Below are 20,258 nucleotides of genomic sequence, written 5' to 3'. Positions count from 1 at the left end.
AAAAAAGGTAAGGGGTCATTCAGAATAATTCTCCCCAAGGATTTATTTGTAATTTCACTTAAATTTATCTTTCTAACTGAGTGTTCACGACTCGATCAAACTTCTCAGCAAATTTTACATCGATTGGATTCCGCACTTTTATTTGAGAGCGTTTGACTTTTTGCCTTTCTTACAAAAGAAAGGTTTAAGGTTTGCTTTTGGAAAAACGCTTTTTTCAGAAATCTAAAAAAAATCGTGCACGGCGAGGATTCGTCCCAGGAAAAAATCCTATTACTAAATTGAAGGTTTAGATGCGCTCTTTCGATTGAATTTTGGCTCGAAACCCGGAACTCAAAGTCTGATTTTTGAGAGCTCTTTTTCTGAAATACATGGCCGATGTCTGTATCCGCTCTTAAAAATTTGTGTCTTCCATCACTGGAAAACCGCTCGTAAAACCCACAATTTTTAAAAGCCAGATCTGTAGCCGTGGGGTCGAAGACGAACATTTTATTTTTCGATTTACAATTTTCGACCAGTAAATGTGGTCAAAGCCATTTTTAGAGGTATTTTTTGGACTATTTTACAGATAACACTATCAAATTTAAAGAATTCAGTTTCAAACAAAAAGCCATTCGAAAACATGCGCCATAAACTGTTTGGGCCCAAAATTTGAAGCTTTTCCAAAATGTATTTCCAGAGATATAGCGATTTTAGTGTTTTTCGTCTTATTTTTACCCTATTTTTTCCTATTAAATTTTTGGATTTATACAAAATCATATACTGAACATCAAATTTGAAGTCCCGGCTCGTTCTCGCTCGAAAGCTCGACAAGTCGTCAAGTCGAAGCTTCAACGCCAGCGCTTTTACGCTTGCGCGTTTTACGCTGCGCGTGAACGTTTTCTTTCTGGCTTCTCATAATTGATCGACAAAGTGCAATAGCGATACATATTTTTTTAAGTTAATCATAGACTAACATTATAGACTGAGTACCCTTTATTTTTTTCTAATAATGTCAATCCAATATGTTTTTCTTAATTAAATTTAAATGTCTTGCGACAAATAATGTACTTCTGAAATTAAAAAAAAATGGCATTTGAGGTTTAGCCTTAAAAGATTCGAAGCTTTAGGTAAAATTCTCACTGGATGGTATCATTATGTTTTTGAAGAAATAGTTGCACCAATATATTTCTCGGAGTTTCATCATTTTGTAAGAAAGGCTCTATTTCACCTCTGGTGATATTAAATCGGGTTTTTTTTATAAAATTTCAAATCTCCCTTGAATTTCAACAAATTTAACGATAAGAAACATAAATGATATGTACAAGGAAAACTTTTTGTTGTTTTTTTTTTTAAATCATTTGTTGTCACTGAAAATTGATAAAAAAAAATCACTATTATATTTTTTTCATTGAAGAAATCATTTTAGCATTTTGAATGTGAAATCAAATTTGAAATAAAAAAAATTTAGTGAAGTTTTGTTAAAATACACTATTTTTAAATAATTTTGTTGAAAAAATACCGCAGTTTTTTTATTTATTTATTTTTTTCAAGCAAACAGGGCATTATGCCCGTTTTGGAAAAAATAATATAAAAAGAAAATTTTGTACAATCTGATTTTTTTTGCTTTGCCCTGCAATATACATTAAAAAACATGAAAAATCATACTTTTTCAATGTTGCAATGTTCAATGTTTATTGGAAATCAATTTTTAGTGACAACAAGTTATTTTAAAAATCATTTAAACAATTTCCTGTAGCTTTCAACCATATTAAAAAAAATACACAAAAACTGGACGTAAATCAATATGCTTTGTTTTAGAAAGTTGTGAGGAATTTACTTAAATTCAATGTAGTAAACAAGGAATTGTTATTTTTAATATTTTGATTTAGTTAATTTTTCTTAAAAATATACTGTTTACGCAGATTTTTTTATAAAAATGCTGCAAAAAGTCTCCAAAAAATCTTTTTTCTTTAAAAAAAAATAAAAAAAATATGATAAGCTTATCGTATCTATTTTTAAGGGTTTTGAAAACAAAAAAATATATGTTTTTGCAAACCTGGTCTAATTTGATCGAAATATCATGAATATTTCAAGTTTTTAAAGTAGTTTGAATTTAAAGCTTCTTATATTTTAAACACAATCTTACAGGTTTTATTCCAAATAGCTGTAGGCCGTTGCAAATATTTTTTAAAGTTTATGTCGCCCCCCCCCCCCCTCCCTTCAAAGTTGGTTCGAAAAATCAGAAGGCAAAAAATATTTTTTCAAAAACATCAAAATTTCAAAGGAAATGGAAGTCTAACCGAAAACAAATTTCTTCAATACTTGGATATTTTGAAAACTTATGATTGCAAAACAACTAAGCAGGTGTAAAATGCACTTTAAAACACTTTTTTATTCAAATTTTGATACCATGGCTTGTTATCCACCCCCCCCTCTTCGACCCCGATCCAAGTCGAGGGACATAAACTTCAAAAAACATTTGCAACGGCCTAACTTACACAAAATTTACAATTCGGATGAAGAAGAATTTCTCGTAATATTTTAAAAATTTCAGCATCTCAAAAACGCTACTCAAAAAACTCTTTGGATCAATAATCCTTGTAAGCTAAAAAATGTTGAATGTTTAAGCTTTCAAATCATAAAAAAAGTTCATAGTTTTGTGATAAATCAAGTCTCCCCACCCTTCCCTACTAAGACTTAACTTGAATTTGTTGAAATAACACACTTTTTTGTTCATCAAAGAGCTATTAAATTATGGAAACAAACAAAAAAACAAGCTCGCACTTTTTTGTTTTTGACGGTTTGCAAAACTCACAAACTTGTTTGCGGAAAAATTGCAAACAAAGCCAAATGTATGCAGGCTGACGTTTCTGGAATCAAATTCAGGTAAACTGTCAAAAAGTTGGTTTGTTTGAATTTGTTTGTTTGTTTGTCGTAGTCTAATGGCTCCTTTAAAAATAACCTTACCGTTAGGTTCAACCATTGAACTACGGCCAACATTCGCAACTGGTTTATGTCAAATCTCAGCTTAAATCCTTCAGTCTTTCTTGTCAACTTTGCACAAAGTCAGCAGGATCAACAAAGGGCGGAGTTTATACACTACTATTCTATGAAGTTCCGACAAAAGCAACAGCCAAAATAAGCCGCAAATCCATGCAAATGATATGAGAGCGCAATCAAGCGTGTCCCAAAACAAGCAGGAAAAAAACAGCAAGAACTTCCGAGCAAGATGAAGTAAATCGGATTTATGGAGTCGAACAACTGCAGTAAATCCCCGCTGGTTTGACAGTTTTATCATCACAAGTTTCTTTGAAAAAGTTCGAGTAAAAAAAGTCAAATAATCAGAGTTTCACAGTACTAGGACGTCAACAAGAAAAAAAGTCAAACCGATGTCGGAACGCTCCGGTTTTCCCATGACCAACACCAAAGCCCCCGAAAGAGTGCGGAAGAACGTCACCGGGCACCAACTATTTGATATGTTAATTATGCGAATCGTGCTCGCTTTTCTTCCTCCCGGAGATTTGCAGTCAAGGAACTCGCGTCAATCTTTCTGCGCGCAACCAACCCGTCAAAAAGTTCAACAACCATCATCTTTAAAGGGACGCGGTTCCGTCTCCAGAGAGAACCTGTCACGGGCGGACAGTGACACTTGCCGGCTCGCGGGAACCGTGAAATGGGTGTGACTTTGTAATTATACACAAATAAACTTGACGTTAGCGGGATTAGACGCATGAAGCTGTCACTTTAGCGTTAGTGCTAACGCTACCACTAGGCTACTTTGATCGCAATTGAGAGCATTTCGCACTTTTGCTGCGTTTTCCAATTCCGCTCCACTCCACGGTCCCGTGATTCACTCCGGGACCATCCATAAACCACGTGGACACTTTTTTGGAAATCTCAACCCCCCCCCCCCCCCCTTCGTGGACAATTGTCCATACAAAAAAAAAACTTTTTTGTATGGACCGTGGACAATCACCATACACCCCCACCCCCCTTAAGGTGTCCACGTGGTTTATGGATGGTCCCCCAATGAAAATCACGGCTTATAAAAGCCACGACCGGACTGCATTACAGCATCCATTATGGTCTCTTCCTGCGTTTGAGGGCAAAAATGGTCTTCATCTTCTTGCCTTTCTTGCTGCAATCTCGGAAAACGTCATTAAAATTTTGCACCGTGTCGTGGCCAAGTCAAACCCGTAAGAAGTCACTGCACTTGACAAAATGCTTAATTTCGATTTTCCGGTTTCTTGGCGGTCGTCGTCGTCGTCCAGACGTGACGCAGGTCGGGGTTGGGTGTTACGTAAGCGTCCATGTGGCGTGGGGCGTCGTCGCGTCGATGTCACGTTTTCCAATCTTCACTTTGTGGGCAAGTGGGGGGGTTGTTGTTTTCTGTGGCTCCCAACCTCACCTAACAGCTGTAAATTTTTCCCTTTTTTCCGTTCAAAAACGGATCGTAAAGTGCGCGATACATTTAGATATTTGCTGGTGGTGGAGCTGGAGTCGTGCGAAAAGTTGCTTTTTCCAGTTTTCTTCTTGGACGTGGAAAGAAAGGTTGCGGAGATGTTTTCCGATTTTTTATGGCAATTCGATCGCGGAAGGTGATTGGAAATGTCGGCTGATGGGTGGGAAAATTTATAGCTGGCGGTTTCGGAAAGGTTTTTCCTTTCGAGCTGTAGAGAAAACGAACTCCACGCTGTGTGTCGTTTGGGATTGATTATGCTTTTTATATCCGGTCTCGGTGCGTCTTGAAAGCATATCTTAATCAACTTTTTCATTTGAACCCATCAATACTAAAACAGACGAAGCTCGTAAAAAAGTACCACCAACGAGATCTGAACCAGCGACACGCTCGATTGCGAAGGCAAGTTATGCGACTTTACCGTGTGAGTCAAAACCACCTTCTGCATGAGCTCATTTTTTCATGTTCTCTTTGTGCCATCATACCGCTCACTTGGATGACAATTCGAGAGCATTCACTTGAATCGTTCTTTTGAATGTTATCGTTTTTGATCGTTTTTCCTTCAATTTCATTAATTACCTCACATTCAACCGACGACAACCAACCAAATCAGCAAAACATACACGCTGCGACTCGCTGTGAAGTGGACTCCTATTATTACCGCTCAATAAATCCATTTATCGGTGTAATTTTTCAGCCTCTTCACTTACTGTCTGGCTGTAGTCATTGCCACAGATGTTTCAGTGTTCAAGCCTTGAGCCCAACTTTTTTTTCATACCCCATCCTTTCGTCACAGCAAAACAATTACATAAATAACAGAGAGCAAAAAAATCTGCCACAAATCGAACCAAATTGAACAAATTTTTTGCTGTTTCTTTTTCCCTCCTCTCAATGGTTCTTTCAGGTGAACCCAATTCTGTCTGATCTTTTTTTTTGTTATTTTACTGCCATCGTCCTTCGACCGGCTTCTCCGCGGGCAATGATTTAGCCTAGCCCGAGCCTGTTTTGTGTTAATTTTTATTTGTTTGAGGTTCATAAAATAAAGACCGCGACGAGCTACGACGGTGGCGGCCTCTCTGTGTGTTGTAATTCGATACGATTTCGAGGTTAGTTCTGCAGCGCAGAAAAAAGTGATGCAGCTGTTTTTTGTAGGTCCTTGTGAAGCTAGGGTAGAGTGACGTATTGTGAAGATTTTAAAAAAATGCTATAAAAATTCCGACCGTGGTCAATAACCTCCTACTTTACCCTATGATTGATCCCATCAAACTTAAAGGTGGAAATTCCTCAAACTTTTGTTTGATTTAAACTTCTATTCCCTCGACAGCTTCCAATCTTGATCAACTCGAGAGTCTCTCGTATAAAATTGAAAAGCCATCGCTTCCCGTTCAGCCACTGCGGAAATCTAACCTAGAACGCAACACCAGCCAAAAGGGCCGATTGTTTTGGGCCCTTGTTTACGACCTTTTTTCCACCCCTGAGGTAACTGGAGAGGATGTCGTCCAGGGGGGGTTGCTCGTCCCGCAGAATATTTGTGAGCAATTTTTATGTGCCGATTGTGGGTTTTGTTTTTCAGTGCGAGAGAATGGAAATAAATATATTTTATTATGGCGCGCGGAACGGTTCTTGCTGACGTTGTCCTTTTGGGACAAATGAACGCAAAATGATGGTACGCTGGAGAATTAGTGAATTTTTTTGTATTGAAAAGTACACTAGAAAAACTATCTCAAAATATTTTCAGCAAAATTGCCAACACTGTAATCATTTTAACAGTTTTGAATCACCCCTCGACAGCAGTTAGACCATTTTGCCCAAGAAGCAATAGAAGGTTCAACCTGTTCTAAATAAATTATAAATTTGAAATAAATTAACTATCTTGATATATTTTCATGGATCACCCCTCGACAGTAATATAGCTTTTATGAACTATAACAATACAAATAAATCCTGTTCTTAATAAATCTTCTGACATTATGTTCATTGAAACTGGTATCACTGCAATCAACCTGACAGATTGTTGTGAATCACCCCTCGCAAAAATAATATTTTTTAGTGTTTCTACACGCTTACCAAATAAAACCCAAATAATGGTAATTATCATGATTTTTGGAGTTCAACTCGGATAACACTTTTTTTGGTAAAGTGGGTCGAACTGGCAAAATCATGATTTTCATGATTTGCCGAGTTCGAGCTGGGGAAATATTTCACAGGTTTAGAGGTTGCCTATCTAGGGGCGCTTTTTGATTTCTCTTTTGGGATTGAAATGAAAACTAAGTTTAAAATAAATTAACAACACGGCGTTATTTTTATTTTATTATTTTAATCGACTTCTTTAATGCTGCACCGGACAGGATCGCTTGTCTCCGCCGATTTTTAGGTTCGGTGACAAATGCCGGAAGCACGATGACGGCAACAGGCGAGTTCCGGTTACCAGTTCCACTCCCTGTGTGTAGTTAAGCCCAAGCGAAGCACGATTCTGCTGCTGGTGGCCTGCTCGACCATGCTCAGGATTTTTTCCTGCTCGTACTCGCGCATCTTGCGGTTGTCCTCGGCCGAGGTCACATCCAGCTCCAGGCTTCGGCGGCTCGAACGGGCCATGACACGAGATCGGCCCGCAGTGACCGTGCCGGAACATCTTCACCGTGTGGTCCTTGCTACAGATCATGACGGTTTCGCCGGCCACCTCCCGACACGTCTCCGGCATCTGGGGGCCCTGCTGGTGAAACTTCAGGATGCAGCGCAGCTCCTCCTCCGAGGCGTGATGAACGCTGGTCGGACCGTTCGGCTGCTGGAACATGCTTAAGCTACCCGCCGAACCGGTGCGAATGTGCGCTGGAAATTTTGGAAGATGTTAAAATGATCCTTGGACAATTGAGTTGATAAAACTTACTGCGCCGGTACGCGGACGTAAATCCCCAGTCGATCTGCCGACCGTAGACTCAGGGTCTACGGGCCGCCACAACCTTGTCCCCGGTCAGCTTGATGTTGGTGACCCCGTTGTTGGGGGTGTGCTCCGTCTCGTAGATGCCCTGAAACAAACGCACCTCAGTTAGCTGCCAACACGACTTGAGATCTACGAGCTTACCTTCAAGTTGCCGGTGGTGCCGTCCCAGAACTCGAGCCGCCCGTCGGCGCACCCGATCACGATGAGATTATCCAGAAAGTCCAGACACCAGATCGGCGAGGTTTGGAAGGATTTCTTGCGCGCCGTACTGCTGCTAGGTCGTTGGGACGTTTCTTCGTTGCGGTTTTGTCGCAGCTGCACGGTGGTCGCATCGTGTTTAGACCGGAAGACGAGAGGAAGCGGTTTCGGAGCTCCGCTCACAATCCGCCATTGCTGAGTCGTTTCTGTGAGTTCGCCGGATCGCTGGTAAACACCTTCACGTACTGTGAAGCAAAGTCAAAGAGGGACGGATCCTTGCCGGATTTCGGTTCTTGAACTGAAGCTTCATTTTCAGCCTGTAGGCGAAGCTCGTGGGGTACTGTTCGGGGTAGATTTCCTGCATTCTGGTGATGTTCGTGTTGGAGGGTTTGCCTTTGATCAGCACAGGTCCCGTTGGCGATCGTTGGCCCTCCTTGCGTTGCATGTCAAAGTAGTTGTTACGGTGGATTTCCGCCATCAGTTCGCCATTCGTCACGTCCCAAATTTTAAAGTGACCTTGTAAACAGGAACTGTTCCCCGACGCGGTGGTTGTTGACCTGGATGGCAACGCCTTCCAAGACGCGATGTTGCTAATTTGGTTCCTGCTCGTTTTCACTGTCCGCGGTCCAGCTGGCTCGCTACTCGGCGTAGTTCCGGGTGCACATACAGCGGTACAGCATCACCAACAGGTACGTGACCATGGTGCGGTGCGACTCGTTCCGTTGAACGTGACCAGCTTGCCGCCGAACTGTGAGGGGTTGAAAATTTTAGGTTTTATTTTGTGGAAGTTTATGATGGCGACTCACCCCAAAGCACGTTCCCGTTGGTCGCTTTAACCACTTGGGTGGTCGCTTCAGATCGTTGCAGGTGAACTGCGGCTGTCCTGCGAACGGGTGAACCGGCTCGTGCCCGATGCTGTCCATTCCGGGGAACGTGTCTAGATTGTGTGCGGTAGATGTTTTTTCCGGGATTGTCCGAGTTGACCTAAAAACAAAAGGTTAGTTACAGATAACCTTTATCAAGAATAAGTTTCACCAGTTTGAGGGTTGTCGAATCCGGAACGCGTACTTGGTAGGGACGAGGGATCCATCGCAGCTGGTGATAAAATTAATACGAAAGGACGGGACGGTTCAGCGAACCCCGTCGCAAACCTGTGATGCGGCGATGTTGTCGTTCGGGCCAGTTTGGCCCAAGGCACATTCATGCTGGAATCGAAAAGATCTTCGGGAAGTGAGTCTTGCAGAGTATTCGTATTTTGCTGAAATATCATAAAAATAAAAGTCAAACTTAGTTTAAACCATAAAAATCCATCCAACGCCTATCCGATAGCTCTTCCCATCTTTGCCGAAACCTGTCCACCGTTGGAAAGAATTCTCTTGCTAAACCGGCGGAAGGCGATTAATCCACCGGTGGACGGATTCCTCTTGAAAAACCTTGTCCAGTAATCCGTCCGCCGGTGGACGGAACCTTTCGCCAACATTGGGAGGTAATCCGTCCACTAGGGGACGGATTCCTCTTGCAAAACCTTGTCCAGTAATCCGTCCACCGGCGGACGGATTCCTCTTGCAAAACCTTGTCCAGTAATCCGTCCGCCGGTGGACGGAACCTTTTCGCCAACTTCGGCAGGTAATCCGTCCACCGACGGACGGATTCCTCTTGCAAAACCTATTCCCCAACATTGGCAGGTAATCCGTCTACCGGCAGACGGATTCCTCTAGCAAAACCTTGTGCCGTAATCCGTCCACCGGTGGACGGAACCTTTTCGCCAACATTGGCAGGTAATCCGTCCACCGGCGGACGGATTCCTCTAGCAAAACCTTGTGCCGTAATCCGTCCACCGGTGGACGGAACCTTTTCGCCAACATTGGCAGGTAATCCGTCCACCGGCGGACGGATTCCTCTTGCAAAACCTATTCCCCAACATTGGCAGGCAATCCGTCTACCGGCAGACGGATTCCTCTAGCAAAACCTTGTGCCGTAATCCGTCCACCGGTGGACGGAACCTTTTCGCCAACATTGGCAGGTAATCCGTCCACCGGCGGACGGATTCCTCTAGCAAAACCTTGTGCCGTAATCCGTCCACCGGTGGACGGAACCTTTTCGCCAACATTGGCAGGTAATCCGTCCACCGGCGGACGGATTCCTCTTGCAAAACCTATTCCCCAACATTGGCAGGCAATCCGTCTACCGGCAGACGGATTCCTCTAGCAAAACCTTGTGCCGTAATCCGTCCACCGGTGGACGGAACCTTTTCGCCAACATTGGCAGGTAATCCGTCCACCGGCGGACGGATTCCTCTAGCAAAACCTTGTGCCGTAATCCGTCCACCGGTGGACGGAACCTTTTCGCCAACATTGGCAGGTAATCCGTCCACCGGCGGACGGATTCCTCTTGCAAAACCTTTTCGCCAACATCGGTAGGTAATCCGTCCACCGGTGGACAGATTCCTCTTGCAAAACCTTGTCCAGTACCAGTCCAGACCGACCCTTTTCGCCACCAAAAATCCGTCCGTTTTACTTACCTGAAATCCAACTCCTAACTCCGGAGCACAAAAAATAACTAAACAAAAACATTTAGGACGAAACGTTTCAAACGAATTTCAAAAAATTCGCTAAGTCCAAAATCGCACTTTTGGGAGTTCGCTTAACTGAACTCGTTTTTTGGTAATTTTCACAGTTTTTCGAGTTCGCGAAATCACACTTTTTTGAGTTCGTTTAAGCGAACTGTCAAAAGTGCGATTTCTGAACTCCCAAAAGTGCGATTTTCAGTAACCGTGTAGCTTAAGCATGTTCCAGCAGCCGAACGGTCCGACCAGCGTTCATCACGCCTCGGAGGAGGAGCTGCGCTGCATCCTGAAGTTTCACCAGCAGGGCCCCCAGATGCCGGAGACGTGTCGGGAGGTGGCCGGCGAAACCGTCATGATCTGTAGCAAGGACCACACGGTGAAGGTATTCCGGTACGGTCACTGCGGGCCGATCTCGTGTCATGGCCCGTTCGAGCCGCCGAAGCCTGGAGCTGGATGTGACCTCGGCCGAGGACAACCGCAAGATGCGCGAGTACGAGCAGGAAAAAATCCTGAGCATGGTCAAGCAGGCCACCAGCAGCAGAATCGTGCTTCGCTTGGGCTTAACTACACACAGGAAGTGGAACTGGTAACCGGAACTCGCCTGTTGTCGTCATCGTGCTTCCGGCATTTGTCACCGAACCTAACAATCGGCGGAGACAAGCGATCCTGTCCGGTGCAGCATTAAAGAAGTCGATTAAAATAATAAAATAAAAATAACGCCGTGTTGTTAATTTATTTTAAACTTAGTTTTCATTTCAATCCCAAAAGAAAAATCAAAAATCGCCCCAAGATAGGCAACCTCTAAACCTGTGAAATATTTCCCCAGCTCGAACTCGGCAAATCATGAAAATCATGATTTTGCCAGTTCGACCCACTTTACCAAAAAAAGTGTTATCCGAGTTGAACTCCAAAAATCATGATAATTACCATTATTTGGGTTTTATTTGGTAAGCGTGTACCCGCCGAACCGGTGCGAATGTGCGCTGGAAATTTTGGAAGATGTTAAAATGATCCTTGGACAATTGAGTTGATAAAACTTACTGCGCCGGTACGCGGACGTAAATCCCCAGTCGATCTGCCGACCGTAGACTCAGGGTCTACGGGCCGCCACAACCTTGTCCCCGGTCAGCTTGATGTTGGTGACCCCGTTGTTGGGGGTGTGCTCCGTCTCGTAGATGCCCTGTAACAAACGCACCTCAGTTAGCTGCCAACACGACTTGAGATCTACGAGCTTACCTTCAAGTTGCCGGTGGTGCCGTCCCAGAACTCGAGCCGCCCGTCGGCGCACCCGATCACGATGAGATTATCCAGAAAGTCCAGACACCAGATCGGCGAGGTTTGGAAGGATTTCTTGCGCGCCGTACTGCTGCTAGGTCGTTGGGACGTTTCTTCGTTGCGGTTTTGTCGCAGCTGCACGGTGGTCGCATCGTGTTTAGACCGGAAGACGAGAGGAAGCGGTTTCGGAGCTCCGCTCACAATCCGCCATTGCTGAGTCGTTTCTGTGAGTTCGCCGGATCGCTGGTAAACACCTTCACGTACTGTGAAGCAAAGTCAAAGAGGGACGGATCCTTGCCGGATTTCGGTTCTTGAACTGAAGCTTCATTTTCAGCCTGTAGGCGAAGCTCGTGGGGTACTGTTCGGGGTAGATTTCCTGCATTCTGGTGATGTTCGTGTTGGAGGGTTTGCCTTTGATCAGCACAGGTCCCGTTGGCGATCGTTGGCCCTCCTTGCGTTGCATGTCAAAGTAGTTGTTACGGTGGATTTCCGCCATCAGTTCGCCATTCGTCACGTCCCAAATTTTAAAGTGACCTTGTAAACAGGAACTGTTCCCCGACGCGGTGGTTGTTGACCTGGATGGCAACGCCTTCCAAGACGCGATGTTGCTAATTTGGTTCCTGCTCGTTTTCACTGTCCGCGGTCCAGCTGGCTCGCTACTCGGCGTAGTTCCGGGTGCACATACAGCGGTACAGCATCACCAACAGGTACGTGACCATGGTGCGGTGCGACTCGTTCCGTTGAACGTGACCAGCTTGCCGCCGAACTGTGAGGGGTTGAAAATTTTAGGTTTTATTTTGTGGAAGTTTATGATGGCGACTCACCCCAGACACGTTCCCGTTGGTCGCTTCAACCACTTGGGTGGTCGCTTCAGATCGTTGCAGGTGAACTGCGGCTGTCCTGCGAACGGGTGAACCGGCTCGTGCCCGATGCTGTCCATTCCGGGGAACGTGTCTAGATTGTGTGCGGTAGATGTTTTTTCCGGGATTGTCCGAGTTGACCTAAAAACAAAAGGTTAGTTACAGATAAGCTTTATCAAGAATAAGTTTCACCAGTTTGAGGGTTGTCGAATCCGGAACGCGTACTTGGTAGGGACGAGGGATCCATCGCAGCTGGTGATAAAATTAATACGAAAGGACGGGACGGTTCAGCGAACCCCGTCGCAAACCTGTGATGCGGCGATGTTGTCGTTCGGGCCAGTCTGGCCCAAGGCACATTCATGCTGGAATCGAAAAGATCTTCGGGAAGTGAGTCTTGCAGAGTATTCGTATTTTTCTGAAATATCATAAAAATAAAAGTCAAACTTAGTTTAAACCATAAAAATCCATCCAACGCCTATCCGATAGCTCTTCCCATCTTTGCCGAAACCTGTCCACCGTTGGAAAGAATTCTCTTGCTAAACCGGCGGAAGGCGATTAATCCACCGGTGGACGGATTCCTCTTGAAAAACCTTGTCCAGTAATCCGTCCGCCGGTGGACGGAACCTTTCGCCAACATTGGGAGGTAATCCGTCCACTAGGGGACGGATTCCTCTTGCAAAACCTTGTCCAGTAATCCGTCCACCGGCGGACGGATTCCTCTTGCAAAACCTTGTCCAGTAATCCGTCCGCCGGTGGACGGAACCTTTTCGCCAACTTCGGCAGGTAATCCGTCCACCGACGGACGGATTCCTCTTGCAAAACCTATTCCCCAACATTGGCAGGTAATCCGTCTACCGGCAGACGGATTCCTCTAGCAAAACCTTGTGCCGTAATCCGTCCACCGGTGGACGGAACCTTTTCGCCAACATTGGCAGGTAATCCGTCCACCGGCGGACGGATTCCTCTAGCAAAACCTTGTGCCGTAATCCGTCCACCGGTGGACGGAACCTTTTCGCCAACATTGGCAGGTAATCCGTCCACCGGCGGACGGATTCCTCTTGCAAAACCTATTCCCCAACATTGGCAGGCAATCCGTCTACCGGCAGACGGATTCCTCTAGCAAAACCTTGTGCCGTAATCCGTCCACCGGTGGACGGAACCTTTTCGCCAACATTGGCAGGTAATCCGTCCACCGGCGGACGGATTCCTCTAGCAAAACCTTGTGCCGTAATCCGTCCACCGGTGGACGGAACCTTTTCGCCAACATTGGCAGGTAATCCGTCCACCGGCGGACGGATTCCTCTTGCAAAACCTATTCCCCAACATTGGCAGGCAATCCGTCTACCGGCAGACGGATTCCTCTAGCAAAACCTTGTGCCGTAATCCGTCCACCGGTGGACGGAACCTTTTCGCCAACATTGGCAGGTAATCCGTCCACCGGCGGACGGATTCCTCTAGCAAAACCTTGTGCCGTAATCCGTCCACCGGTGGACGGAACCTTTTCGCCAACATTGGCAGGTAATCCGTCCACCGGCGGACGGATTCCTCTTGCAAAACCTTTTCGCCAACATCGGTAGGTAATCCGTCCACCGGTGGACAGATTCCTCTTGCAAAACCTTGTCCAGTACCAGTCCAGACCGACCCTTTTCGCCACCAAAAATCCGTCCGTTTTACTTACCTGAAATCCAACTCCTAACTCCGGAGCACAAAAAATAACTAAACAAAAACATTTAGGACGAAACGTTTCAAACGAATTTCAAAAAATTCGCTAAGTCCAAAATCGCACTTTTGGGAGTTCGCTTAACTGAACTCGTTTTTTGGTAATTTTCACAGTTTTTCGAGTTCGCGAAATCACACTTTTTTGAGTTCGTTTAAGCGAACTGTCAAAAGTGCGATTTCTGAACTCCCAAAAGTGCGATTTTCAGTAACCGTGTAAATCGATTTCCCAGCAATATTTCCCAAGCTCCGTTGTTTCAATTCCATATTCATACTTTTATGGCACAATCTACTCTCGAAACTCGGAAACAATTTTGCTGACAAACGGAAACGTTCTGTCCCACTTTCACCAGAATCCGTTTCCAGTTGCCCAATTTCATCGATGCGTGCGTGTTGTTGACCGAGGCCAATTTATGTCTTGTTGCCGATAGCCCGGAAAACTTTTCCTTCCCGAGCACCGCTGTCAGCAAAAGTAGACATCCCAGAATTATTGCGGGACAGTATCGAACGGCAAAGTTTCCGCAAAACCCTTTTCGATTGTCTCTGGCAGCCCCCTTTATCCCACAAATGAGCAAGCTTTGTCAGTTGCAGTCAGATTTTGGGACTATTTGCCCCAACAATTTCATCCATGAGTGGGTCCGATGGTCTTGGAGACTGCAAATGTCCTTGCGGAAGACATCCCGTGCTCAAGATGAAACCATTGATCTGTGAAATAATGCAAAGGGCTTGGCGGAAGATGTGGCGACGATAAGATTGCTCTGAGTTAACCGCAAGAATATTTGTAGGTTATGTTTCGAGAGGGTCGCTTTAAGCTGGCAGCACTGGCGCAACTTTAAAATTTCACGTATCACCCTTTGTTTGTAAAAAAAGAATCATATTTTAGATTGTCTTATAACACATCGCTCTTCTGACTGGTAAAACCTGCAAATTTCATAATCATAGACCGGCTCTCCAGCCAACATAACATCTTAATCTTCATGCCCACCGGCAATTATCATTTACATAACATCCACAACAAAATTGCACAATCCAACACTGGGCCAAGTCCGCACTATAAGGTATCAATCGACCTGATGAACGCCCCCTTGGGCCACGAATAGACCCCGACCGGGGTCCCCCATTAATTTGGTAACCGCAAATTATTAAGATATCAAACGCCACCTCAAGCCAGCCTCTGGGTCACTTTCACCGTCCAGATCATCATCGGGTGTTGGTTTAATGTGTAACACTTTTTCAGTGCCGCGCGCTGACCATAATTTGTGGTTCTCCGGACCCATGTCCACCGGAGCATAAAAATGTCCCACATTAAACAATAAAACAAAATCACCGGACAAATTCATCAAGACATCGCCTCGCGCAGCTAGCAGGTTTGAGTGGATGCATTTTTCAGAAAAATTACATTTTTATGGTCCCATTCCGGCCGAATCAGCATAATGGCTTTTATGGTCACTTTCCCGTTGAGACCCCTAATGATTATTGATTTTTTATCACCTTGTTGAGCTTTGTTATTGGACTTGTTTTAATGGTTTTTTGGTTGAGGTGGAATCAATAAAAATATTGTTGCCACTTGCACTTCGTTAAGCAATAACAAGTGAAAAGCCCTTCAAGTAAAAATTAAATCGATTTGACATTTACAATAATAATTTTGAACCACCCCTTGTTTTAAAAGATTAAAAAGTTATAAATTGGCAACACTGAATGTCATAGATTGCTATTGTCAATTCGATCAAAACAATTGCAGTGATGGAAAACGGGGGGTTATTCAAACAAACAAAACTTGATAGCGAAAAATCTCTTCGATTGAAAGATCGATTCAAACATACACTGCTTCCCCAAAAGATATCTCAAGGCCACCCAACAGCGTATCAAAAACTTCAACCAGACGGACCCACCACACGCATGCTAATTCCCGTCAAACCAATTTGTCGAAATGCTAAAATTAAGTTATCAGTTATTCAAATTGTTTCCCACACACTCTAAAACGCAACCAAGCGTAAAGCGATACACGTCTGACAGCTTCCTGGTACCAGTGATACGGAGTGCGCGCCATCTATATTCCGTCACTTGTACGAACCCACGTCAACAATCCAATCTGCCGCTCCTTCGACGGTATCATTTCGATTGCTTGGATTGCTCGGAATCCGAAAAGAAAAACTCCCTTTAAGCCATCGATTTCTGGAAACCCATCGCCTCCTATGACTGACAGCCTTGGAGAGGGGAGCAACGAAGGGTGGTGCCAGCGTGTAAATTAATTTTGACGTATTTATTCGTGCGTGTTGTTTGTTTCAAATTGATTCTGCCCCGCGCTTCTTCACCAACGAAATTCCAGACCGTCAGACGGTGTTGACGTGTGAAATGAGAGGGGGAGGGAGTTGCTGGAAATTAAGATTGATTCTGGCCCTAGTTCTTCGTATCACGCACGTACCCGGGAATCTGTCAGACACTTTATATCTGACGACGCGGTAAAGTAATTTGTATTCATTAAGGGGTGAGAAGTTTTTCCATTTAGTAGGGTTTGCGTGATGGATGAACCGCGACCACGTGGGCAGGATCGACAAGTTGGCGGGGAGTTGCCAACCCTGGACAACGCATTTGACAGTTCGTTCTGCAAACAGGGAAATTCTATGCATCACCCCTCAGCTGGAAGAAACTCGCTCTTAAGTTGCTCTTAAGCAATGCTAAGGAGTCGGAATCGGATCTGGAGTTAAGGTCGTAGTCGGAGGCGCTGAAAAATTTACCCGAATTACATTTTGTTGAATACCACTTTAACTTTGAGGAATTCTATCGCGTGACTTTCTCATTCTACCCTGAAGGTCGTATAGACGGATCTAATCGTCGACAAGATGCCAAATGCGTCGCATTTTCCTCGCCCAACTCATTGACTAAATTCGTGACCTTGTACCGGGACCGGGACAACGTAACGCCAAAAAGGGAAAGTCATTCCCCGGCCGGAACCCACCTCAAGGTTTATTTGGGGCCGATAAGCGACAGGATATTTTACGGCCCTTGCCCTCGGTGCAGAGAAAAGTTTTTTATTGGCTTCACATCAACGATTTTGGTGCGCGGAAAAGGGAAGGATGACACAAACCGGCTGCGATGCCTAAAGGGCAGACAAATAAATTAGCCAGATTATCGACACTGGTGTCCTTGGCCAAAGTTTCCGGGGAAGAAACCTGATTACACGCACAATTTGAAGCGTGAATAAGAAACAGCCAATTACGAAATGGGAGTTTTATTGGATTAGACAGACATTATCAAACTCGGTTCTTTGAGGGTGACTTTCAATATATATTCTAATGTCTTGAAAACGCAGTGTTGCTAGCGCGACTATTTTGACATCTGAACGGGGGGTTATTCATGAAGCTAATATCTCTAATCCGCAATTTCTCCTCTCCATTTCAGGGCATTTGTCCTGGCAACCGACTGAAAATCATCCAGCCGCACGATTCCGGCTGCTTTACGTTGTCACCGGCGTCCTCACCATGTCCGTCGATTGGTCCCGGGACGAACCTCAACAGTCCAATCCCGAGTGAAATCTACGAAAACACCTCCACCGCTTCGTCGATATCGTACGGCGGCGGTGGAGGAGGAGGACCAAAGAACCATCAGACGACTCCGCAGCAGCAGGGAAAGCGGAGATCCTGGCACATTAATCCCAACAAGGTAAGAGGAAGAGGCTAGTTGACAGGACGGTCACGTCCCGGACGCGGCGATGGCCAGGGGATAGATTTTAATTATACATTTGGGGATTATGAATGAACTTTTTTCGAAGTTGGTAGAAGTTCTCGGTGCAGCTCATCACTGATTCCGTCCTCGGAGGAGCTGCGAATGAGCCATTACCGTACTTACTTTGCTTACTGGAAGCCGGTGAAGTTCTGACCATAGAATGCTTGCAAAGACACCAACCATTGCATCACCCCCCGTTCAACAGTTTGGCGTCTTGAGCTGGCGTCTGACCACCGAAGTTATTTTCTTTGAATCACCATCAATCTTTTGACAGCTCACCAATCTTACCGAGGGGTGATTCAATCAATTTTTTATTTGAGTGCGACGTCGGTTTTGAAGATCTGACATTCGCTTGACATTTGACATTAGATAGTTTAACAGCAGTGCTGCCATCTTTCAAACCATTCTATGCTCGATATTTGGCAAGAATTAATATGAGATGTAATCTGGGCTTACCACCTTTTCTGAAGGGTGGACTTCAAGCTGGCGATTCCGGCAGACATCTCAATTCCATATTGGCTCTATTCAAAAGCCGAAAGCCTTGCTATCATCTGCTTGAAATCACTTTTATTCAAACTGTTTCAAAGCGGAGTAAAAGTTATTTTACGACCCCCTCATTGCGATACCACTCAAGTGCCCGTTTCTGCATCTGCTCTTTTAGGGGCCGTCTAATTGAGCCCTCCTCTATCAAAAGAAACAGCCTCTCTCTGCTTCTGCCTCAGCTGCCTCATCCCTATCAAAAGGCATCCATTCCAATCCATGTAGGACGGCGCAAACACTTTTCCAAGGGGCCCATTTTTGCGATAACCATTACGACAGCTTGACCATACGTTCTTTAGAAAAGCCTGATTGCAGTTCAAATTTACGACGGTGCTTCATCGAATTGTTGTTGACCCACAAAAAGAAGGGAAGAAGATAGGCCCTCAGGATCGGGGACATTCTCAAGAAGTCAGCACCCATAAATCTTCGTTCGTTGGATGTCCTTTTTTCTTCTTCTTCTTCAGGGCAGGATATAGGACACTTACGTGCGCGGGCACACATGTATGCACTTAGGTCCTTTTGGTTTTGTTTTGTTTGGGTGCTGTTTTTTGCCTGGCTTTTCTCCTTTTGTGACAATCCTCGGAGGCTGGTTTTAAGGGGCTTGACTTCTTAAACCAGGCGCTAAACTGACTTGAGCCCAGGGCCCCGGCGATGGCCTGATATGAGCTACCGAACAACATTGGCAATATGGCGTCGTTTGTTTACAAACATGAGATTGTTTGTGGACGAACCAAAAAATTTCCTTTTTTGTAAAAAAATCTATAACCATTGTGCAATAACATTAAGTTTTACAAAACAGACAAAATTTCGTGAAATTCTAGACCAGAATTTGTTTTATTATTATTTTTTCAATTTAAACCTCTTTATCGCGATTCTGATCAAGTTTGCACATCAAATCATCGTGCCTTTAGTGTATCTTTAGTTTTCACATAGACTCGCTGTAGATTCGTGTTTAAATTTTGAAATTTAGCATAAATTAAAATAAGTTGCCAAATTCCCAACTTCAGCCATGTGCAACAATTTCTACATCACCCATGCGGGAAACCGATAATGGGGTAATTCATGCGTTCCAAACTGTCAAAATTCCAAAACGTCATTGCCAATCTTCGGTTCGCTGCTTTTGTTCGTGTTTGAAGTTTCGGACCGAGACTCTGCTTGAGCCAATAGTCTGTTACTTTGGTTGCTTTGTCGAACAGTAAAAAAAAACTTTGTATTTTTCGAAAAACGAAAAAATACAAGCATTTTTGCATTTGCAACAATTGTGCAACTTCTGTTCAACCAGCTCTCAACAGTAATGGAATCTTGGTTGGCCTTGGTGGCACATGTTTCGCTTTTGTTGCCTCCGGGAATGGGTCACTAGATGTTTCCTTCTTGCCTTTTCAGATGTGTACAAAGAGGTTTGGCCCCATTTGCATGGAAAGCTTTTAGTTCGTTATTGTGTGGAAAAAAAAAAAATTTATGAGACTTTCATGGAATGGAATCAAAAAGTAATTTCTATAAGTTCATTTTTTTTGTTTTACCTTAAGCAGGTGTTAGACTATGTCAAACAAACTCGCACTTTTTCGTGTTTGACAGTTTGCCAAACTCGCAAAAAACGCCAAATTTATGTAGGTTGACTTTTCTGCTAACAAAGCAGGCAAACTGCCAAACTGTCAAGTTCGAGTTTGTTTGTTTGTTTTTCATTGTCTAATACCTGCTTTACTTAGGCGTCATTCATAAAGTACGTTACGCTTTTATTGCAAAAAAAAACATAAAATTGGAAATAATAATCTGAATAAAAATTTTCATTTGATTTTGTTTGATTTTTTAAAGAATTTTCCATCGTATCATTTCCAATCAAAATCCCATCAACTACTCGTGTGGCACGTACACGCTTTTCTATTGAAATTTACTGCACCCCCGCGCGATATCGCAGTTTAATAAACCTTTATTAACTTTTATGACACTAAACGATCGCGCGTCGCCGTCCCTTAATTGAACTTCTTCCCGCAACGTCAT

The 20,258-nt window shown here is 44.2% G+C and overlaps 2 protein-coding genes and 1 pseudogene across 3 annotated transcripts in view; 1 reads left to right on the top strand and 2 right to left on the bottom strand.

Annotated features, from left to right (window-relative positions):
- Positions 1 to 20,258, top strand: part of LOC120426683 (breast cancer anti-estrogen resistance protein 1) — a 122,218-nt gene that overhangs the window by 77,507 nt on the left and 24,453 nt on the right. For both annotated transcript variants that reach the window (XM_039591461.2, XM_039591469.2), the window contains exon 3: positions 17,397 to 17,657. In XM_039591461.2, coding sequence (XP_039447395.1) covers positions 17,397 to 17,657 — 261 coding nt within the window. The remainder of the gene's footprint in view (positions 1 to 17,396; positions 17,658 to 20,258) is intronic.
- Positions 6,501 to 7,464, bottom strand: LOC120426699 (uncharacterized). The gene is made up of 2 exons (XM_039591480.2): positions 7,326 to 7,464; positions 6,501 to 7,267 (listed from the first exon to the last, which is right to left on the bottom strand). The coding sequence occupies exon 2, from the start codon at positions 7,230 to 7,232 to the stop codon at positions 6,768 to 6,770; it is 465 nt and encodes a 154-aa protein (XP_039447414.1). The 5' UTR covers positions 7,233 to 7,267; positions 7,326 to 7,464; the 3' UTR covers positions 6,501 to 6,767.
- LOC120426710 (protein transport protein Sec31A-like) lies at positions 7,694 to 10,337 on the bottom strand (annotated as a pseudogene).

The sequence above is a fragment of the Culex pipiens genome, chromosome 3 (assembly GCF_016801865.2).
Source record: "Culex pipiens pallens isolate TS chromosome 3, TS_CPP_V2, whole genome shotgun sequence".
Taxonomy (NCBI): domain Eukaryota; kingdom Metazoa; phylum Arthropoda; class Insecta; order Diptera; family Culicidae; genus Culex; species Culex pipiens.
This window is presented reverse-complemented; position numbering and strand designations above follow the sequence as displayed.